The following is an 18,754-nucleotide window of genomic DNA, read 5'->3' on the forward strand; positions in this document are numbered from 1 at the left end:
TGGTAGCCATTAACAAGTGACAATTTGGGTGTTTTTCAAGAGCTTGGCAAAGTGGGGACACATCCAAATAACTTTTGTAAAACAGTTTCAACAGATATCAACTTCTTGAAATCTGCACATCTGTACAAAGGCTCCAAGAGATCTTACCAGCTTTGGAAAATCAATAGTTTCTTGGACTCGTAGAGTATTGGTCAATGAAATAAGTACTATCAAGCTATTTCTTCTATGCTGACAAATACAAACTATGTCTTGTTAAAAGACAACACTTTGAGCTTGAATATATACTTTTGACCCTGTGTGGATTAGAGAAAATCCAAAATGTATTTGTGCAATGGCAATTATTATTCTTAAAATTTTTAAAGATCTATACTATATAATCATTCGACAACAAAACAGGCCACAACAGTGACTACTTATAGAACTGTTATTCTGCTTGATTAAATAACATGTACAAGCCACACACCTGTCAGTAACCCAGAAAAAACCCCACCCATTCCCGTTATGATACAGTTCTGATTAAAAGTTGTTCTAAACTTCTAAACTGTATTGAACTGTATTGTACTTGAAAAATGGCAAAAAATATCATATTTTGCATGGTTGGATCTTAACAAGGATCCAAATAGAGCTTCAACATAAAACAAGAAGAAATGGGAGTGAGACATTTTTTTGGAGCATGCAATTTATTGAAACAATGCTTAAATTGAAACAGGCTGTTTTACAGCTGATCAAAAGTTTAGGGCCACATGCCTTAAAAAAGCCAAATCTGTGCAAAAATGTGGATTCATTGTCATCTTCTGTCAGGTAGTCAGACTGTTATGACGTTCTGATGGCAAAGGCAAAAAAACTTTACCTTTTTGAACGCGGTCGGGTTGCTGAACTGCATAAGCAGGGTCTCTCAGCGCAACATCACTGCCAAGGTGGGACCCAGTAAGACGGTCATTTGGAATTTCTTAAATGATCCTTAGGGTTATGGAACCAAAACGTCAAGTGGAAGACCCCCAAAAATTTCACAAGCACTGAGCTGGAGGATCCAATTGGCTGTCCGTCAATACACTGGACTATCCTCGACCCAAATTAAGGCCGTTACTGGTGCAGACTGCAGTCTCATAACCATCAGATAGCATCTGAGGCTGAAGGGCTTCAAAAACGTTACTGACATGACAAGCAGATCCCACCTGAGATGTTTTCTATGCGCCACAGTGGAGGGGGTGCCATAATGGTCTGGGGTGCTTTTTCCTTCAGTGGAACAATTGAGCTTCGGGAAGTGCAGGGGCGTCAAACGGCTGCTGGCTATGTCCTATGTGCATGTGCGTCCTAAACCTTTGATCAGCTGTCAAACAGCCTGTTTCAGTTTAAGTGTTGTTTTCAATAAATTGCATGCTCAAAAAAATGTTCTGTCTCAGTCCCATTTCTTGCACATTACATGCTCTACTTGGAATCGTGTTAAGATCCAGCCATGCAAAAATATGATTTTTTTGCCATTCTTCAAGTGAAGTGGTCTTAAACTTTTGATCAGGACTGTATATGCCCTCCTTATGCAGTCAAAATATCTCTGACCTGTCAGGGCATGGGAAAGTGATCTCTGTTTGTATGTTTTTGTGTATCGCAGATCCTGTAGATTTTGTGGTTGAGAATGCAGTATGATAACAAGGTGAGTTTACCTTTCACAGGCATCAGTGGTGTGGCTAATAAATGTCCTTACCTTACTCAAACTATGTCCTAAAAAACAGACATGAGCTGCTACCATGCTGCTATTTCAGTTATGATATGTTACTGTTCTGGACATTTAAACTTAAAGAATGCCTTTTCCTTCTTAAAACCAAAGAGCACTCATGAAAATTTAAAATTCACACTTTTTAAAAGTCAATCTTTAGAATTTTACAGATTAATTCAGCATTGTTTCAGCAAACATTTTTAACACAAGACTTGGTTGTAAAACATGAACTACTATATTTAACATAGGACACTGAGAATGATTTCACGTGTCACGCTTCCTGTAAGTGGTGCAAGAATCAGTCTCGAAATTTCAGCAGCGACAAACTGTCCAACCCCCAAGATCTTACTTCCTTAGAGATAGCAACTCTGCCAGACAGCAACAGCAATATTCGGCTTTTAATACACCCTGGAAGGACACAACCAACAGCTTTGAGTGTTCACCTGCGTACAGACACTGGTATGTAAATCTAAATTACTAGATTACTGATACAGTTTTGGGTCCAACTCACAGCTTGACAACTTTAAATTGATGATTATGTGAAATTGAGACATATCTATATCTATACACACACACACACACCTAAAAACTAAATGTTATGTGTAAAATGTTATTAAACAACAGAGGATACATAAATGTAAATTAGATGAAAATGGTAAAAGCAGTGTTTGAAACTGGTAAATTGCGTACCCTTCAAACCTATGGTGGATTACGAGCATTTTGAGGAACTTACCATTTCCTAAAACATATTATATTGCATATCACTAAACGTTCTTTATTCAAATGATACTACTTCAGACTACGTGCTCTGACAGAATAATTTCCTCTGTTCTAGCTTCAGAGACACAGTAGCCATTCTGAGGACAGCAATGACCACAGATTTTACAAGCCTCACGTTCATATGGCTGCTGCCACTGGCAGCAAGCAATGCAGTGACATCAAGCAATGCAGTGACATCTAATCAAAGTGAAGTCTCCAGCTCTGTGGTAACTGTAGAATCACTCTCTCACAATGAGTTGACAACACATACTCAGGCATACTCAGAGAAAATACCTGCCACGAAAGACGCACAACGAAGAAGTCAAACAATGCCCTCGAATACGATCCTACCTAATACTAAGACAGCACCAGCTCCTACCAGTTCTGCATCGCCTCACTTAAACAGTACTTCCATGGAATCCTTAACAGAAATACAATCTACAGTCATCAAATCTTCAATGACAGATCTAACTGGCACCCCAGCAACACCTACAAGTGTAACTCCAGTGATAATCAACTCAACCCAAAGCCAGAAGACATTAAGCACACACGTTAGGAGGCACACAAACCCCTATCCACCTACATTTTCACCGAAGTCTACAAAACTCATCTCTACTACTAACACATTTACCACACCTGAAGAAGACAAGTCTGAAAGCATGAGTCCAGCTACAGGTGATGATGTGAAACATTCCACAGGCTTATACAAAACTTCAACATCCATCAACAATATCAGAAAAAGGAAAATACAAGAACCTTCAGAAACGAAGAAAACTAACCATGGTAAAGTAGTGGCCGGACTAATCGGTGGATCCCTGTTAGTGATGATGGTAGGATTCCTGATCATCTTTATTAAGAAACGGAAGCTTCAGAAGCAGCAGGTATCAACTACAGACTGGGCGGGTCCTTCGCCATTTCTAGAGGGTGGAGCTAACAATGGCCAGGTAACAATGAGGCCACCTAACCGAATTTCTGTAGCCAGCTTTCTACCTGCAAGACTGTCCAAAAGATTGTCCTTGCTTCCGGAAACAGATGAGGAGTTAGAAGACATGACTCAAGTTACTACATTTGGAGATAAAAACCAGGGGACCACATTTGGCCAAACAGTTGATGGAAATGATGGACCAGAAAGCAATGGGACTAATGCAGTTTTTCCTGAAATGAAAACCACAGTAGACATCGGACCAGAAAGCAATGGGACTAATGCAGTTTTTCCTGAAATGAAAACCACAGTAGACATCGGACCAGAAAGCAATGGGACTAATGCAGTTTTTCCTGAAATGAAAACCACAGTAGACATCGCAGAGACTGCTGAAAACTGTGTTTCGGCTGTCTCTTTGCAAACTAACAACCCTGTGTCCACAAATAATTCAAGCCTCCGTCAAGACCTTTCTGCAAATCAGTCAAATCAATCTGAAGTCATGGAAAATATGTCTGAACAAATGAACAATGCCCTTATGGAACCTTAAGCGAACTTGATCTCTAAACAAATCCAGCAGATGTAGGGTACCAGTTATAACACCCTTCATTGGTTTCCTGGTAGCAGCAAAGGTAACTACAAAAACAGGAAACCATGTTGTTAGTGCATTCGGAAATAATTGAGATTGTGTGATGTTAACCATGATTTCTACAGCAAAACCTGAAGAACAACATAGTAAGGTTGATTAATTGTAGTTTTCTGTGTTAGTAAGAGTAGGAATATGCAAAATAATAATCATACGCTACATGTAGGGGCATTTTCTTGCTGCTAACAGATAATAACATTGCACAGCAAGCAGTTTTATTTACACTGTGTCATGTAACAGTGTGAATAAATACCATACCATGATGTGAACAGGAAGCTTCCTTTTTAACATTCATGTGAATAAGATCTGTCTCATTTCAAATATCATTCAGTTCGCTTGGCCACATCAAAAGCAAGCTCTGGTACATACATGCCTATCTTAATAATATTCGTTTTGCACAATATGGCATATGCAATAGAAAAGTAAGAAAACTAAATATCCCCCAATAAAATTTCCTGTACTTACAATTGCATGTAAGAATCTGGAGGTGCGCTATGGCTTTAGTTTCGTTTAAATGACATTCAGAACCTTTCTGCAAACGTTACTTTTTATCTTTAATTCCAAAAACAATTAAGCTTATGTAAACCTCAGAAGCACGTTTCTCAGGCAGCCTTTTATAATTTAGTTCAACATTAGTAACAGTGGAGCTTGTACAACTAATATAATGCAAATAAATTGTTTTAGCTCTCTGCTCAATTTGCAGAGAATTAAATTATTTCAAAAGAAATAATTTAAAAAATTTTCAATAACCTTTTTAAATTTCTTAAATAATTAAAATAATTGTTCCATTGTTCACAATTGGGTTGTTTCTTTACAATCACATTTGGGAAAGACAAACAAAAACCCCTCATTACTCTAATTTTCCATTTCTGTTTCTCACTTACATAGCGTGGCGTTTTTAGTCAGCAATGGACCTAGTTGCGCAACCACATTTAGTTTAATATGGCAATACTGATCATCATTTAAGTTGATTAGAATGCTAGGTATTAAAAAATATTAAGAGAAAACTATTTTATGTTTAACAATTATCCATTTGATAATTATCCAGTACTTTTTGAGTTAATAAATTAAATTGCATAAAACCACAAAGCTTTCAAAGACTAATCATTGATCGTTGTCTTTACAAGTTTTACTTCTCTGGCGTGGTAGTATAAGTATAGGTGCCACCATCATAAAACAGAAACTCAGACGGGACCTGAAGTATCTGTGTGATGGCCATAATAAGAGCTGTACCAATTCTCCAAATAATAAGGGAAGGAGGGTAAATTCTTCCTTTATTGGTTCCTTTAGCATAGTGTACACTGGACCATCCTTTAAGAAAAGGGAGGAGAAAACACCACTCCATAATTCACTGAGATGGCCCATCTGACCATTCATGACAAAACACAATATAATTTTAAAAAAAGTTGCTCAGCTCTGGTAAATGTTATCTGTGAGTGCCTTTCCCCATTTTCATTGAATATCCTCCTGATATAGTTTTTAACAACAGTTCATTAAATTCACAGCTGAAAGAAGAACCTCACACTGCTGCAATAAAAACTACTTCTGATTGAACTGTAGCCTTGCACGAAGAACACAGAATGCTATATAAGCTCAAGATCTATATTAATTAATAATAGTACTTAAGGTTCTGTGCAACTGGTGCTAATCAGTAAAGTCCTTTGTTATATTGCAGTCTTTAGTATAATTTTACTCCAGAATAGTCTGCTGGAATAAGTGATAGATAGCACTGCCTTAACAGGCATGATAAAATTAGTTACCTAGTATCACAACAGTAAAATATAACAAATAAGATGAATTTAATTTTAGATGCTATGGGACAGATTTACTAAGTGAGACAAATTACTGTGATGTCGCAATTGCTGGGGGATCTATTAAGAATGTGCTTTATTTTTATAAAAAGATGCAGTTAACTGCAGTAAAAACCAGCCTTGTGCCAAGAGCAAATTAGTGGCTCAAAATTCCAGTTTAAGCTCAGGTTTCACACAAGTGTTGCTCTCTGAAAACAGCGTGGCAATTCGGATAAATGTGAGGAAGCTGAAAGAGAATCAATATCCTTTTGATTTAAGAAAATAAGTCTTTCTATGCAAGTGCTTTCTATCTAACATTCACACGCAATCATACTCCAAACTGATGCATCGGAGAGCAACGGGGGTGTTAGTATCTTGTGAAAGGATATTTGGCATGCGAACTGTAGGGATGGAACCCCTAACCTTCAGATTAGCAGATGACCTGCCTTATTACCTGAGCTAAGATGTACAGAGAACACAAAACATTATTTACCATCAGATTATGAGTCATCTTGTGTTACTGTGTCATGTGCATGAATGCATGCATTGCAGTTTTAATAGCACATTGCAACATTCAGGCATAAACCTAACACACTAACACCTATTTCTTACACATTCAGCAGAGAAAAGTTGCTTGGTGTGTGCGCAAAGTTCATTTCTGCTTTTTCATGAAAACAGTGTAACCGAGGAGCAATAGGTGGGGCTCACAGTCTGATGGAAGGACCAGTGGAAACTCTGCATGCAGATTATCTTGCCATATTTAATCTGCATGTTTAGTAGCCTTGGAATTTGAAAACTGATGATAATTCTAGTCATGATGCTTTTACTAGCCTGTAAATGTGTAGTGGCTTAATTTTAATCAGCAAAGTCCACAGGTCTACACAATTTTTAAAAACAGGGATTTGCTTTGCTTTTGCTTTGAAAAGAAAATGCAAACCATGATGCAAAGTGGTTTATGTATACTCATCATAGATATGAATGTAAAGGTAATTTGGAGCTTTTAATGTTTCCTTTGAACTGTTCTTTCTAGTGTGATATGATTGTACAGAACACAGCTTTAAGAACTTTATAAAAAAAACATTATGTGTGCAGGGTTTGATTTATTTAGAATTTTCTAAAACACAGGATCATAAAACAAACACTTTTGTTTGCTAGTTGTGGTATTTCATGTGTCGTATACTAAATCAAGTGTGCTGAGTCCAAATCTGTAGTCGGATTTTGTCTAGGATGTCAGATTCTGAAGTTATACACAGTATCATTGGCTATTCATACAGACAGAAAAGGAAACTGATTTTATAGTCGTTATATGGGCACTGTACATAACTAAATTTTGATTTAAAACTGTGAGAGATTACAAAAACTTGTACACTTTACCAAACGTGTAAATAGATAGTTCACTTGAGTGTTTATGGAATGTACATACACTGTTAAAAAGTGCTGTAGGCACTTGCTTTTGCGCTTGTGAGTCTCTGCTGTTGACCGCTGCAGAAGCCAGCAGTAATTGCCCATCATTATGGGGTTGAAGTGGCCTTGATATCTTTTCTCCATGCTGGCAATATCCTGGTGGAATTGTTCTCCATGTTAATCACTCACACCACCCAAATTTGGAGTGAAACCCCCCCGCTATAAATGCATTTTGAGTCACATTCAGCAGCAGAGTTGCTGATATGCTGCTAACATGTTGCTTACAAGTTCAACATAGTTTTCAGCCTGATGGTTGCCAAGAAAGTTTTGCACAACTAGCACAGATGCATCCCAAGCGGCGAATTCATGTTCAGTTTGGATCTGAATGTGTCATCATGCATCATTTAGCGGATTTCAGGACCAACAAAAATTTCTACTTTTAGCATCAGTTTTGGTTTTTCCAAATGGAATGGAAGCCATTTCCATTACGATCCATTGCCAAGACAAAGTTTTTCATTAGGCCTAGTTTAATGTGAAGTGGCGGAAAGTACACTTTTAGTGGATCAACTAGTGATGCATGTAGCACATTGTATCGGCCAACAGTTTTTTTTTCTCTTTCCGACAACATAGTATTTTTTTCTATTGCATAAAATATTTTATTCTATTGTATATAGCATCTTATTCTTAATATCTTATCCTATTCTATTGTTATTCTTAATTTTTGCTACTGTAACTTTGCACTGTCCACTTTCTGCTGTGACACAACAGATTTTCCACATGTGGAACTAATAAAGGTTTATCTCATCTAACTCTGGGTGGCTACTGCTTCACTTTGTAATGATTGCGATCATCACGAATGTTCCATAGGCACAGAAAGCACATGTGTTCTGTGTACCCCAACTGTAGACCCAACAGCAGTGCCACAACCTTCAGGTCATCACAAATATTCCAGTTGATCAGCTTCAAAATGAGTTCCATTGACTCATATGTCTCTTTCATTCCCACAAGCAAGTAATCCTCATAGCATCAAAAGTAGACATACAAGCTCAAATGAATTCATACGCTAACATAAATCTTCTTGTTAGTGACCGCGATTGATGAACTGGCAGTTTCTTTTTTCCAGCATAAAAGGCTTTGTTTGACCGCACTGACTGGCTAGGCCAATACTCAGAAGAATGATCAAGTCCAAGCAACTCAGTGAAGATCTAAGAAGGAGAACTGAAGATTTACAAAAACTGGGAGGAACTCTTCCCATGAGTTGGACATAGAAACAACTTTGCGATCCCGTTCTCTCAGTCAATACCCAAAGCTCTTGACTATAGGTGAGGGTAGGGATGTAGGATCAACCGGTAAATTGGGAGATTCGCTTTTATCATAACAGGATGTCTGCATCACTGCAGCTCCAGCCCAAATCCATCTGTCAATCTCTTACTCCATTCTCTTCCACTTAAGGCAGCAACTCATCCCTGACCCAGAGTGAGCACTTGGACCCTTTGCCGCCTGAGGACCATGGACTCAGATTCTAATTTCTGCTGCCTCGAAATCAATAATCTAACAGAACCACATCATCTTCAAACAGCACCCCACTTAGTGACTCCAAGAAGACTGGGTACTCTGAACAGCCACCAGTGAGAACCCAAACACACTGGCAGCAAGCCAATACCCTGCCAGCTCAAAGAAACCATTAAAAAGGTGTGTGTGTATATATATATATATATATATATATATATATATATATATATATATATATATATATATATATATATATATACATACATATATACCGAAAGCACTGTATCGAACGGTTCAATATCGATATGAGTATCGTTGCACCCCTAATAAATAAATAAATAAATAAATAAATATATATATATATTAGTGCTGTCAAAATTATCGCGTTAATTGTTAAGATCAACGCGAAATGTTTAATGCATTAAAAAAATTTAACGCTGATTTTGTTTTTTTATTAATTTCCTGTAATCTAAGACCTTTAAATTCATGAGCACCTCTGGAGGAGGGGGCAACAGTGTGCTATGCTGGCGTTTGGCCTGACAGAAATGATTAGAAGAAGAAGAAGAAGTGACACCATGCTACTATCTAGCTAACACTAGCTAACACACGCAAGCATGGACGAGGGCGGACTTTTGGGTGGAAAGTTTCTCTTTAAGAAGTTGCCTGATGGCTTGTTGGACAAAACGAGAGTAAGATGCACAATTTGCAACGCTGAATTCAAGTACCACAGAAGCAGTTCATCACTGGCGTATCACCTGAGAGCAAAACACCCAACTGAATCCACCTCTACGGGACCTCGCCAGTCTACGCTTCAGGAGTATGGTGCTTGTGGACGAATAACAAAAAATGTGAGAGAAAAGGTAACCAATTCCTTGGTTGTTTGGATAGCTAAAAACTGCCGACCAGTTAGCATAGTAGAAGATGATGGACTGAGAGAAGTCATTCGTGCTGCATCAGGAGATGAGTGTTACAATCTGCCCTCGAGAGGAATCATTGTGTCGAGACTGCACACTTTGTATGGGGACCAGAGGGCTCAGCAGTCCAGCAAGCTTGTGCAAGTAAGGAATGTCGCTCTCACCAGAGACCACTGGACTTCGGTGAACAACGATAATTACTTAAAATATAAAGAATAAAAAAATTTAATTGGAGCCAGGCTATTAATAAAGTAATTGAGATTAATCTCAATTAATAACAGAAAATTGTGAGATTAGTTAGTTAATTTTTTTTAATCTATTGACAGCACTAATATATATATATATATATATTTTTTTTTTTTATTAGGGGTGCAACGATACTCGTATCGATATTGAACCGTTCGATACAGTGCTTTCGGTTCGGTACGCATATGTATCGAACAGTACAAAATTTTATCAACTTTTCTTCTGACGATGCTGTCTGTGTTGACAGCTCAGTGGATCTGCGTTCGACTACTCCGCCTAGGCTGCACTGTCGAGTGCAGAGCCACTGAGCGCAGCGCAAGCTAGCAAGACAGAAGCTAAGCTCGTTGCAAAATGGCAACTGCCTCAACGCTACCCGAAATTGAACCTCCCTCACCCTCATTCAGATCTGGCGTTTGGAACTATTTTGGTTTTCATGTGACGTATGACCCTGAAGGTAAGCGCGTCATGGACTAAAGTAAAACAGTATGTCGGATGTGCCACACAATGCTCAATTGGTGGGAACTAGTGCGTTAGCGCAGTTAGCTTGTTAACGTGCTGACGCCGTCCAGCCCCACGCACGGGGCGATCCCCGGTAACTCGTTAACGGAGATTTGCCGCGTTATGGCATTAATGTCATTTTAACGAGATTAACGCTGACAGCACTAGTGGGAACACAACGAATATGACTGCACATTTACGCCGACATCATCCTAGTGCAAAGACAAGTGGAAACAGACAAAAACAACAAGCATGCATGCTACAAACTTTACCCGAGTCATTTAGACAGCCGTTAGCACAGGATTCTCCTTATGGGGACCTGATATGTTTAATATGCTGCTGAGAATATAGCCCAGAAGAAGCGTATAGTATAGCTTTTATTTTGGAAAGAGCCATTTCTCTGTAATAAACTCTCTTTTCCAAAGATGAGCGATTCCTCGATCAGATAGATTAGATTTATTTTTTTATTACTTTGTTGTTTCAGCAACATTAAATTTAAAAACTGTACTTTTGAGTTAAAATATATATTTCTAATTTTAATAAATGACAAATTAAAAAGGCATGAACATTTTTTTGTATTGAAAAAATATCGAACCGTGACACGGTATATATATGCACACACAAACACACACACACGTCGAGTTATTGCTTGCTTCATCAGCAGTAGGCTTGGCTTGCTGCTGCAATTCTCTCTCCTCCCTAACCTGGAGCTCCAGCTGCATCAGGAGCCTGCAGAGCAGTAAACAGGACACAGCACCAGCGACAGAAGGTAGTATTGTATACTGCCACACAACAACCAGAAACAGGAATCTGAGAGTCTTGAGCAGCAAAGAGAAGCACAAAGAAAGGACACAACAAGAGCTTGAGGAGGAAACGAGAAGAAAAAAGGAAAGATGATAAACAGACACTAGAAAGCATAAGGTGAGTGATTTTAAACGGGGAGATCCACATGCACATGATGGCTGCAGTAAATTAATGTAATGTAGTGCTGGCTCATGATAAAGCTAGTCTGTGCTCTGTCGCTATGCAGATTTTTTTCTTTTACTATTCCATGGAGGCATTGACAAAGTCACATTATAGTACTTAAATATAGAAGCTAGCAACGTAAAGCACAGTCATAGCAGTGGCAACTGCTATCATCAAGCACATAAAGCGACACCTTGAAGAAATTTCCAGAATATATTTATCATATTCAGTGCTTGTGATCGAGTAGTCTTTAGATCAGAATATGAACTGCAGTTGTGGAAACACAGTTTATTGGCTTGAATGAACTGAATGTCACTGCAGCATTCTGAGCGCATGTCCTACTGGCACATCTTCAAGCTGGTTGCTACTTAAAACCACCCTACTTCAGTATGGCAACAGTACTGAGAAGAGAGTCTGATGAGTTTAAGTGGTGAATTCACAATGCACGTGCCATTTCTGCAGTCATTCACTTACATTTAATGCTATTTGTTAGTAACTAATTTTCTTAAACACCATCAATGATATTACATAGCAATAATGTTACTGACTTAGCTCAATGACTGTTTTGGTCAGAAGAGCAGTCTGAATTAACAAGACATTAAAATTGATCTCTGAAGGCAAGATTAAAGGCTGCTAAGGACTCAATTTGAAGATAAAATGCCAAAATGCTGAAAATGTTAACTGGTGGGCCACAGTTAAAAGTTCTCAAAGACAAGACCAAAGAGTCACATTTAGGAATCCAATATATGATGGAGGGTCACTCAGTAAAAATGCACTTTAGGTTTGTGTTTTTAATATTTTTAATGAAATTATGGTTTCTATTGATATTTGTATTTATAGTTTTGTCACATAGAACTGTGACTAATATAGTATACAGTTAATATGGATCTTCTCTAATGAGCTATGTACAATGATCTATGATTACAACCTTCAAACACCTCTGAGCTACAGTGAAACTTGGTGTCATTCTGCTATATTATTGTATCATATGCACTGTAGATGCTGTTGCTACATTCGGGCATTAGCTCAAGTATTGCATCACAATCATATTCATGATTATTTTGGTCAATACTCAAGTTAAAATCTTTTAGGACAATTATTCACTTGCCTTTTGACATATAATGCATTCGACCCCCCCCCAAAAGATTTTCTAACTGAAATACCTACACACAATCAACAAAAGACTGATGGTGATTAAGCACCGTGTTCTCCATAAACATGGGATGCGACTGCAGCCCAGCCCTGTCACAAGCATACAAAAAATAATACTGTTAGATCAACTTGATTCATGTATACCTACTTCCTATCACATCAGAAGTACATAAAGTTACATGGACTGGTTCTCATATATTGCTTTTCTACCGTACCTGAGTAGTCAAAGCGCTTTATACAACTTGCCTCATTCACACAATAATAAAAGCATTGTATGCTTTTCCTACAACAGCTCTTGCTTTCTAACGGTTATACCTGTTCATAGTCCAGTGGATGCATAGAAGAGCAACTTGGAGTTATGTATATGTGGCACGCAGACGGGAGCAGGGATCAAACCACCCACCTTCAGATTAGTAGACATCCTGCCCTACCTCCTGAGCTATAGTAACTGCATTTTTAAAAAAATTCACTTAAAATATATTCTGTCAGTACACTTGCCAAAGATATCTGGACTACGTCAGCAAAAAAAATCTAATTTCAGTAAATAATCTGACATTTCCGTCAGATTCTTACAGAGAAATATAGAATATTTGAAACAATGGAAGTATTCATTTAAAGTTTAAATATTACGAAATTTCATGTGCTAGAACTAGCCAGCTTGATATCTAACCTACTACTTTAAAAACTTGTCTCACTTCTAGAGCTCTAAGCATGCCTGTATGCTCTGCATCTGTGCTCTACCTACTCCTCTTGCTGCTGTGTGGGCTGCTGGGAGGCTGGGTGCTGTCCATCTGCCCCGCTGCCTGCTCCTGCAGTGGAGGCCATCGTGTTGTGGACTGCTCTTCACGAGGCCTGACCAAGTTACCGCCTGGTCTGCAGCATAACATTCGCTTTCTCAACCTTTCTTTTAACAGGTAAGCTCCTGCACCTCTCAAATGCTCCACTTTTAGACATTATATTACATGACTCACTTTTAGATACATGTGCATGTAACAGGTAACAGAATAAGTAGCATATGGTTAAGCAGAAATTTACTTAACTAGAGGATCTGACTGTTAAAATATATAGCTGTCCCAGATAAGCGTCCTGAACTTGTAAATTAATAATAATAGATTTTTACATACACACTCACAAGTCTTTAAAAGCCTTTAAGGAACTTCTAAAAATGAACTTGGAACTAATAGCAAGTGTTCATAACAGAATAAGAATAACTTGATTGTTGATTGAGCTCATATATCTGACATCACTCATCTGCTACTTATATGAGATGAAAAAAACTGATATCCGTTTTTTTTGTTCCATAAAGATTTTGTAAAGTGGGTGATCAAAATTATTCAGAATGGCTTCTAATGGATTTAGTATGCATCTTTCCACCATCTCCCCCCGTATGGCTCAAATTACAGCAATTACAGCTTACACTAGTAGGTCCAGTCTTCATGCATCCTTGTTTCTGACACTGGCTTCCCAGTAAAAGTGTGCAGCATAGAACAGTTAGTGCCACAGACTGAAAGCACAGACTGAAAGAACATCTGCAGCAATTTACTGCAGATTTCAAGAGATCTTGGTTTCCTTAAAAAAAAAAAAAGAGAGAGATGGCTCCTGTATTCAGGACCAGTTTAGTTTGTTGTATAGGTGTAAACCTAGATATTTATATTTTGTTACCATCTCTATGTCCAAGCCACAAACTTTCACAGGCTGGAAAGGAGGCCTGTATCTTTGGTAATCTACTATCATTTCCTTTGTCTTAAAGGTGTTCAATATGAACACAGTATGAGTAGTTTTTTTTAACTCCAGATGATCAAGGCTTTTACAAGATCCCAATATTCAGACTCCTGTCATACTTCTGTGCTTATAATCATGCTATATGGTATCAACTGATATTTATTAAGCGCTTCTCTAATCCTTCTAAGCACTCAGAGTGTTTTTACACTAGCAAACATTCATGCTTTAGCTTTTTTAGCCATTTGATTATTCATCAATCCAATTAGCAATATTACCATTCTATTACAATTATGATGGTGATAAATATGACGATTAAATATGACATTCTTTTGGCAGCTTGCACGGTGTGGACAACCAGCTCAGCCACTATGCCCATCTGCGCACCCTGGATCTGTCCTACAACCGCCTGGAGAGTCTCCCCCCTGCCCTGCCACGGTCTCTGTGGGACATTCGAGCAGCAGGGAACCATCTACGCTCTCTAGACAAAAATGACACAGCCTACCACTGGAACCTGAAAGTACTGGATCTATCAGATAATGAGCTAGAGAGAGTGGTCTTTATCAATAACACACTGTTGAGTCTACAGTCTCTTAACCTCAGTCATAACAGGTTTTGGACAGTGCCCACAAACATGCCACACAATCTGGAGATCATTGACTTGTCACATAACTATCTGTTGCAGATCCTGCCCGGATCGTTGGATCGACTGCCCCGACTGGCCCAGTTTTATTTGCATGCTAACCGCTTCACCTGGCTGTCTGAGGGAATCTTTGATGACCTAATAGGACTGGAGATTATTACTCTTGGGGATAACCCCTGGGCTTGTGAAGAAGAAGAACACATAACAAAGCTCCTTAGATGGTCAGAGAAAACCCGTGCAACCGTTTTGGGGTGCCCCTGTTATACAAGACCCATCTGTGGGCAATCCCATTTACCAGTAACCGGAAGGGAAAGGCACTCAGCTCGGTTTACGGAGCCACCACTCTGGGTTAACAACAGAAGTGAAGGGCAGGATGTTCAATTGCCCCCAAGGACTGTAGAGAACACACCTAACTATCAGGCGAAGTCTCCACTTGTTGACAGTGGAATGTATCAGGGCAAAGCAGGTATGAATGAATCTGGGGATCACATCTGGACATCTTCAACAAGTATGGATAGTTTTTCTTCACACACAAGCACAACAGAACATCCAAGGTCTTTAACCAATAAGCCTAAACTAACTCGTTTATATAATGAAGGCTGCAAACTGGACATCAAAACTCAACAAACAGTCATTCTGTCTGTTATAGTCATGACAACTGCACTCACCACCATCTAAACTACAATACACATAGTGTAACAGTTATTAGAATCTTGTGGACACTAAATCTATAAGTAATTTCCTGTATGTAGCAGTTCCATTTTCATTTGCCGTATAAAAACTGTTGCAACTGTTGTTATCATCATGACAATATCTCTTAAAATCCTGTACACAAAGAAAAATGTCAGAGGTAAACATCTAGGTTATTGCTTGAACACATGCTGCTGGGTTCATTTATTAGTTGATTCCTAATCAATGCTATTGTGCTGTTTTGGTCCTACCAAGGCATTTAGAACAGTGCTGTTCTAAATACAAAATGCTTTCCAATTTACCAGTTAAAGACTAGCAATAGGACAGTGTGTAATACACACACGTGAGCATGTTCTCCTCCCGTTCCACTATGGGGACTGCCCAACTGCCTGCAGAGAGTCTGTTGTCAGACGGAAGCAGTGTTTAAAGCATGTGAGCCAATCTGTGAGACAGTTTTGCTCATGTTGTTGCTGTTGGTGAGTCAGCCAGCCGCAAAGGAGAGTGAAGCTATAACATATAAAGAGCTCAAGTGAGATCGAGTGTTAAACATAGTGAAAAGTGTGCACTACGGCAACTGTGCGTTTCATGCTGTATTTTTTAATTTCTGAAGTTTTTTTCCCCCCAGTTCTTCTGTTCTGAGTGAACTCGACTATCGCTATTGCTTCCTTCTCTATTCCAGGCTACTGGTCAACCAATCAACTTTCAGCAGTCACATCTGCATGGGAGGACTGCATGGGAGTGTGTCTTGGGTGGGTGAAAACCCCTCTTCACCCCTGTGCCAGACTGAAAAATGTATGCGAATGAAGACATTTGCAGGACTGCAAATTCCACTTGTGAAACTGAAAGAGGAACGCAAACAGGAATTTGAGTCTCAAACAACACTTTACCAAGAGAAACCTACAAGTTGTATCGCAAGCATTATTTAATTGTGAGCAGCAACAACTTCTCAAGTACAAAATACCTAACTTTCATGTTTGTACTGTGTGTAAAATGTGATGGACAACCTTGTGACCCGTATAAAGTTTGGATGATGTTTCTGCGATAAAGTATGGCTGAGCAGGAGGGCTCCAAAGTGGCCTGGCTTGGTGCTCTTTTTCAGAGGTTTTTCCATTCAAATGAATTGGAAAAATTTGTTGAGAATGTTGCAAAAACTATGTGACGAATAGCTACCAAAAACGGTTTACATTGGCATCCTCAAAAGAGTGACCTTTATCCTTTAGATGCAGATGTACATTTGAGTCTTGTCCGGTCGAGGTGGCTCTTCTATGTTGTGCCATACATTTATGAAGTGGCTGTTGGGTTTGTCGAATGTAGAGGTCTGTTGTTTAGTTTGTCTTTGGGACAAACCAGTTTTTGTCAGAGTGTGCGTCAGTTTCTTTGATAAACTGGCTACATAAGGGATGACATTTTTGTTCTGTTTGTCATTCTGTTTCTCCCTATTTGGTGTCTGACCTTGTTTACTGTGCATCTTTGCTGATTTGATTAAAGCCCATGTTGGGATAAAAACATGTTTTAAGAGCTTTCTTTACATGTGTGTGTTCCTTTTCTTTCCCTTCTGCCTTAGAGGGAACATTTTCTGACCAATATTGCTGGATCACTTCTAGTTCCAGAGGGTGGTTGGAGTCAAAGAGTAGGTACCAGGCTGTGTGTGGGCTTCTGGTAAACTTCAATGTTGAGGTGTCCATTCTTCTCAATGTCCAGGATGCCAATGTTCACATTGTGGACAAAGAGGACAGATGGTTTGAAAGAGGAGTGAAAGAAGCCATCTATGTCCACTGTGAACGACCATCCTTGAACAGAGGGGGTTGCTTATCACACCAACTGGTCTGCCACTTATAATCCAGTTTTGAGATCCCTTCCCAGATGCTTTAACGCCCACTCACGTCTTGTGTCAGTTGATCTCAATAAGTCACATGATAGGGTGAGGCAAGGTCTCACAATGGTTTTTACCCAAAACCTCTGATGATAATGATCCACACCCTTTTTCACACTTTGGCTCATGCGATGAAGCACATGATCAACAGTGCTCAACAACTCTAACTCCCACCAGGGCTCAAAATCTGGGACTCTCCACCATGTGATGTAACAAGTAGTATAACAAATTACTTTTTCAGAGGAGTAATTAAGTAACTTACTGCATTACTTTGAAAAAAGTGTTCTGTATGTGTAACACTGACTTTTTAAAATAACGACTCAACACTGATCACAACAAAGAGGGAAAATACCCCAACAAACATGCACAAACATTTGACCCACAGCATGCAATTAATCTGCCAGTGACAACCGATAAGGAATCAAAAAAATAAGTGATATCAATAATGGAATCGAAATTCCTAAATCCTTCATTAATCCCATCCCTGGGTGTTATTACACAAAGACAGAGAGGAGATTCCAACCAATCAACAAATGATATTCAAATGAGCAAGGGTGTGAGCACCCCTGTGTCTGTCATGTCTTTGAGAGAAGCGGTTTGTAAAAAATGGCTTATAAAAATGGAAACTGCCGTTTCTAAATGAAGGTGTTTATTATTCGGGGGAAACAAATCCAAACATAGATGGCCCTGTGTGCAAAGGTGATCCCTCCCCTGCCCCATTATAACATAAATTAACTTTGGAAAGCTGAGTTCAGTTTCTCTAGTCACACCTAGCCTTGATTACTGATACACTTCAATCAAGAAATTTAAATAGGACCTGCCTGACAAAGTGGAGTAGACCAAAAAGATCCTCAAAAGCCATACATCATGTCACGAGCCAAGGAAACCCAGGAACAAATGAGAAACAAAGTAATTGAGGTCCCTCAGTCTGGAAATGATTATAAAGCCATTTCTAGAGCTGTGGGACTCCAGTGAGCACCATTATCCACAAAAGGCAAAAACATAGAACAGTGGTGAACCTTCCAAGGAGTGAATTGCTGACCAAAATAACCTTAAGAACGAAGCGAGGACTCATCCAAGAGGTCACAAAACACGCCAGCACAACATCCAAAGAACTGCAGGGCTAACATCAATGTTCATGACAAATTGGGCAAAAATGGCCTTCATGGCAGAGCTCCAAGATGAAAACCATTGCTGTGCAAAAGGAACATAGAAGGTCATCACAGTTTTACCAGAAAACATGTTGATGACTGTATTCTCTATACTGACAAAGACAAAAGTTGTACCTTTGGAAGGTTTGAGTCCCATT

At 39.0% G+C, this 18,754-nt stretch overlaps 3 protein-coding genes across 9 annotated transcripts in view; 2 read left to right on the forward strand and 1 right to left on the reverse strand.

Annotated features, from left to right (window-relative positions):
- nf1a (neurofibromin 1a) overlaps positions 1-18,754 on the reverse strand; it is a 132,725-nt gene that overhangs the window by 25,969 nt on the left and 88,002 nt on the right. The window lies entirely within an intron of this gene.
- On the forward strand, positions 706-8,041 carry evi2b (ecotropic viral integration site 2B). Of its 4 annotated transcripts, none has more exons than XM_026191700.1 (3): positions 706-1,651; positions 2,550-3,711; positions 3,772-8,041. In XM_026191700.1, the coding sequence occupies exons 1-3, from the start codon at positions 1,641-1,643 to the stop codon at positions 3,940-3,942; spliced, it is 1,344 nt and encodes a 447-aa protein (XP_026047485.1). In that variant the 5' UTR covers positions 706-1,640; the 3' UTR covers positions 3,943-8,041. The 4 variants fall into 4 exon arrangements, with proteins under 4 accessions (XP_026047485.1, XP_026047487.1, XP_026047484.1 ...); XM_026191702.1 differs by having other exon boundaries at positions 2,550-3,633; positions 3,694-8,041; XM_026191699.1 differs by having other exon boundaries at positions 706-2,173; positions 2,550-8,041.
- On the forward strand, positions 11,006-17,322 carry omgb (oligodendrocyte myelin glycoprotein b). The gene is made up of 3 exons (XM_026191703.1): positions 11,006-11,323; positions 13,222-13,434; positions 14,579-17,322. The coding sequence occupies exons 2-3, from the start codon at positions 13,232-13,234 to the stop codon at positions 15,558-15,560; spliced, it is 1,185 nt and encodes a 394-aa protein (XP_026047488.1). The 5' UTR covers positions 11,006-11,323; positions 13,222-13,231; the 3' UTR covers positions 15,561-17,322.

The sequence above is a fragment of the Astatotilapia calliptera genome, chromosome 14, assembly GCF_900246225.1.
Source record: "Astatotilapia calliptera chromosome 14, fAstCal1.2, whole genome shotgun sequence".
Classification (NCBI taxonomy): Eukaryota; Metazoa; Chordata; class Actinopteri; order Cichliformes; family Cichlidae; genus Astatotilapia; species Astatotilapia calliptera.

Bases quoted from the DNA above. Each gene is read 5' to 3' on its own strand.
- omgb (XM_026191703.1), top strand. From the start codon at position 13,232: ATGCCTGTATGCTCTGCATCTGTGCTCTACCTACTCCTCTTGCTGCTG. The intron at 13,435-14,578 runs GTAAGCTCCTGC...TTCTTTTGGCAG, and splicing joins CTCAACCTTTCTTTTAACAG to CTTGCACGGTGTGGACAACC.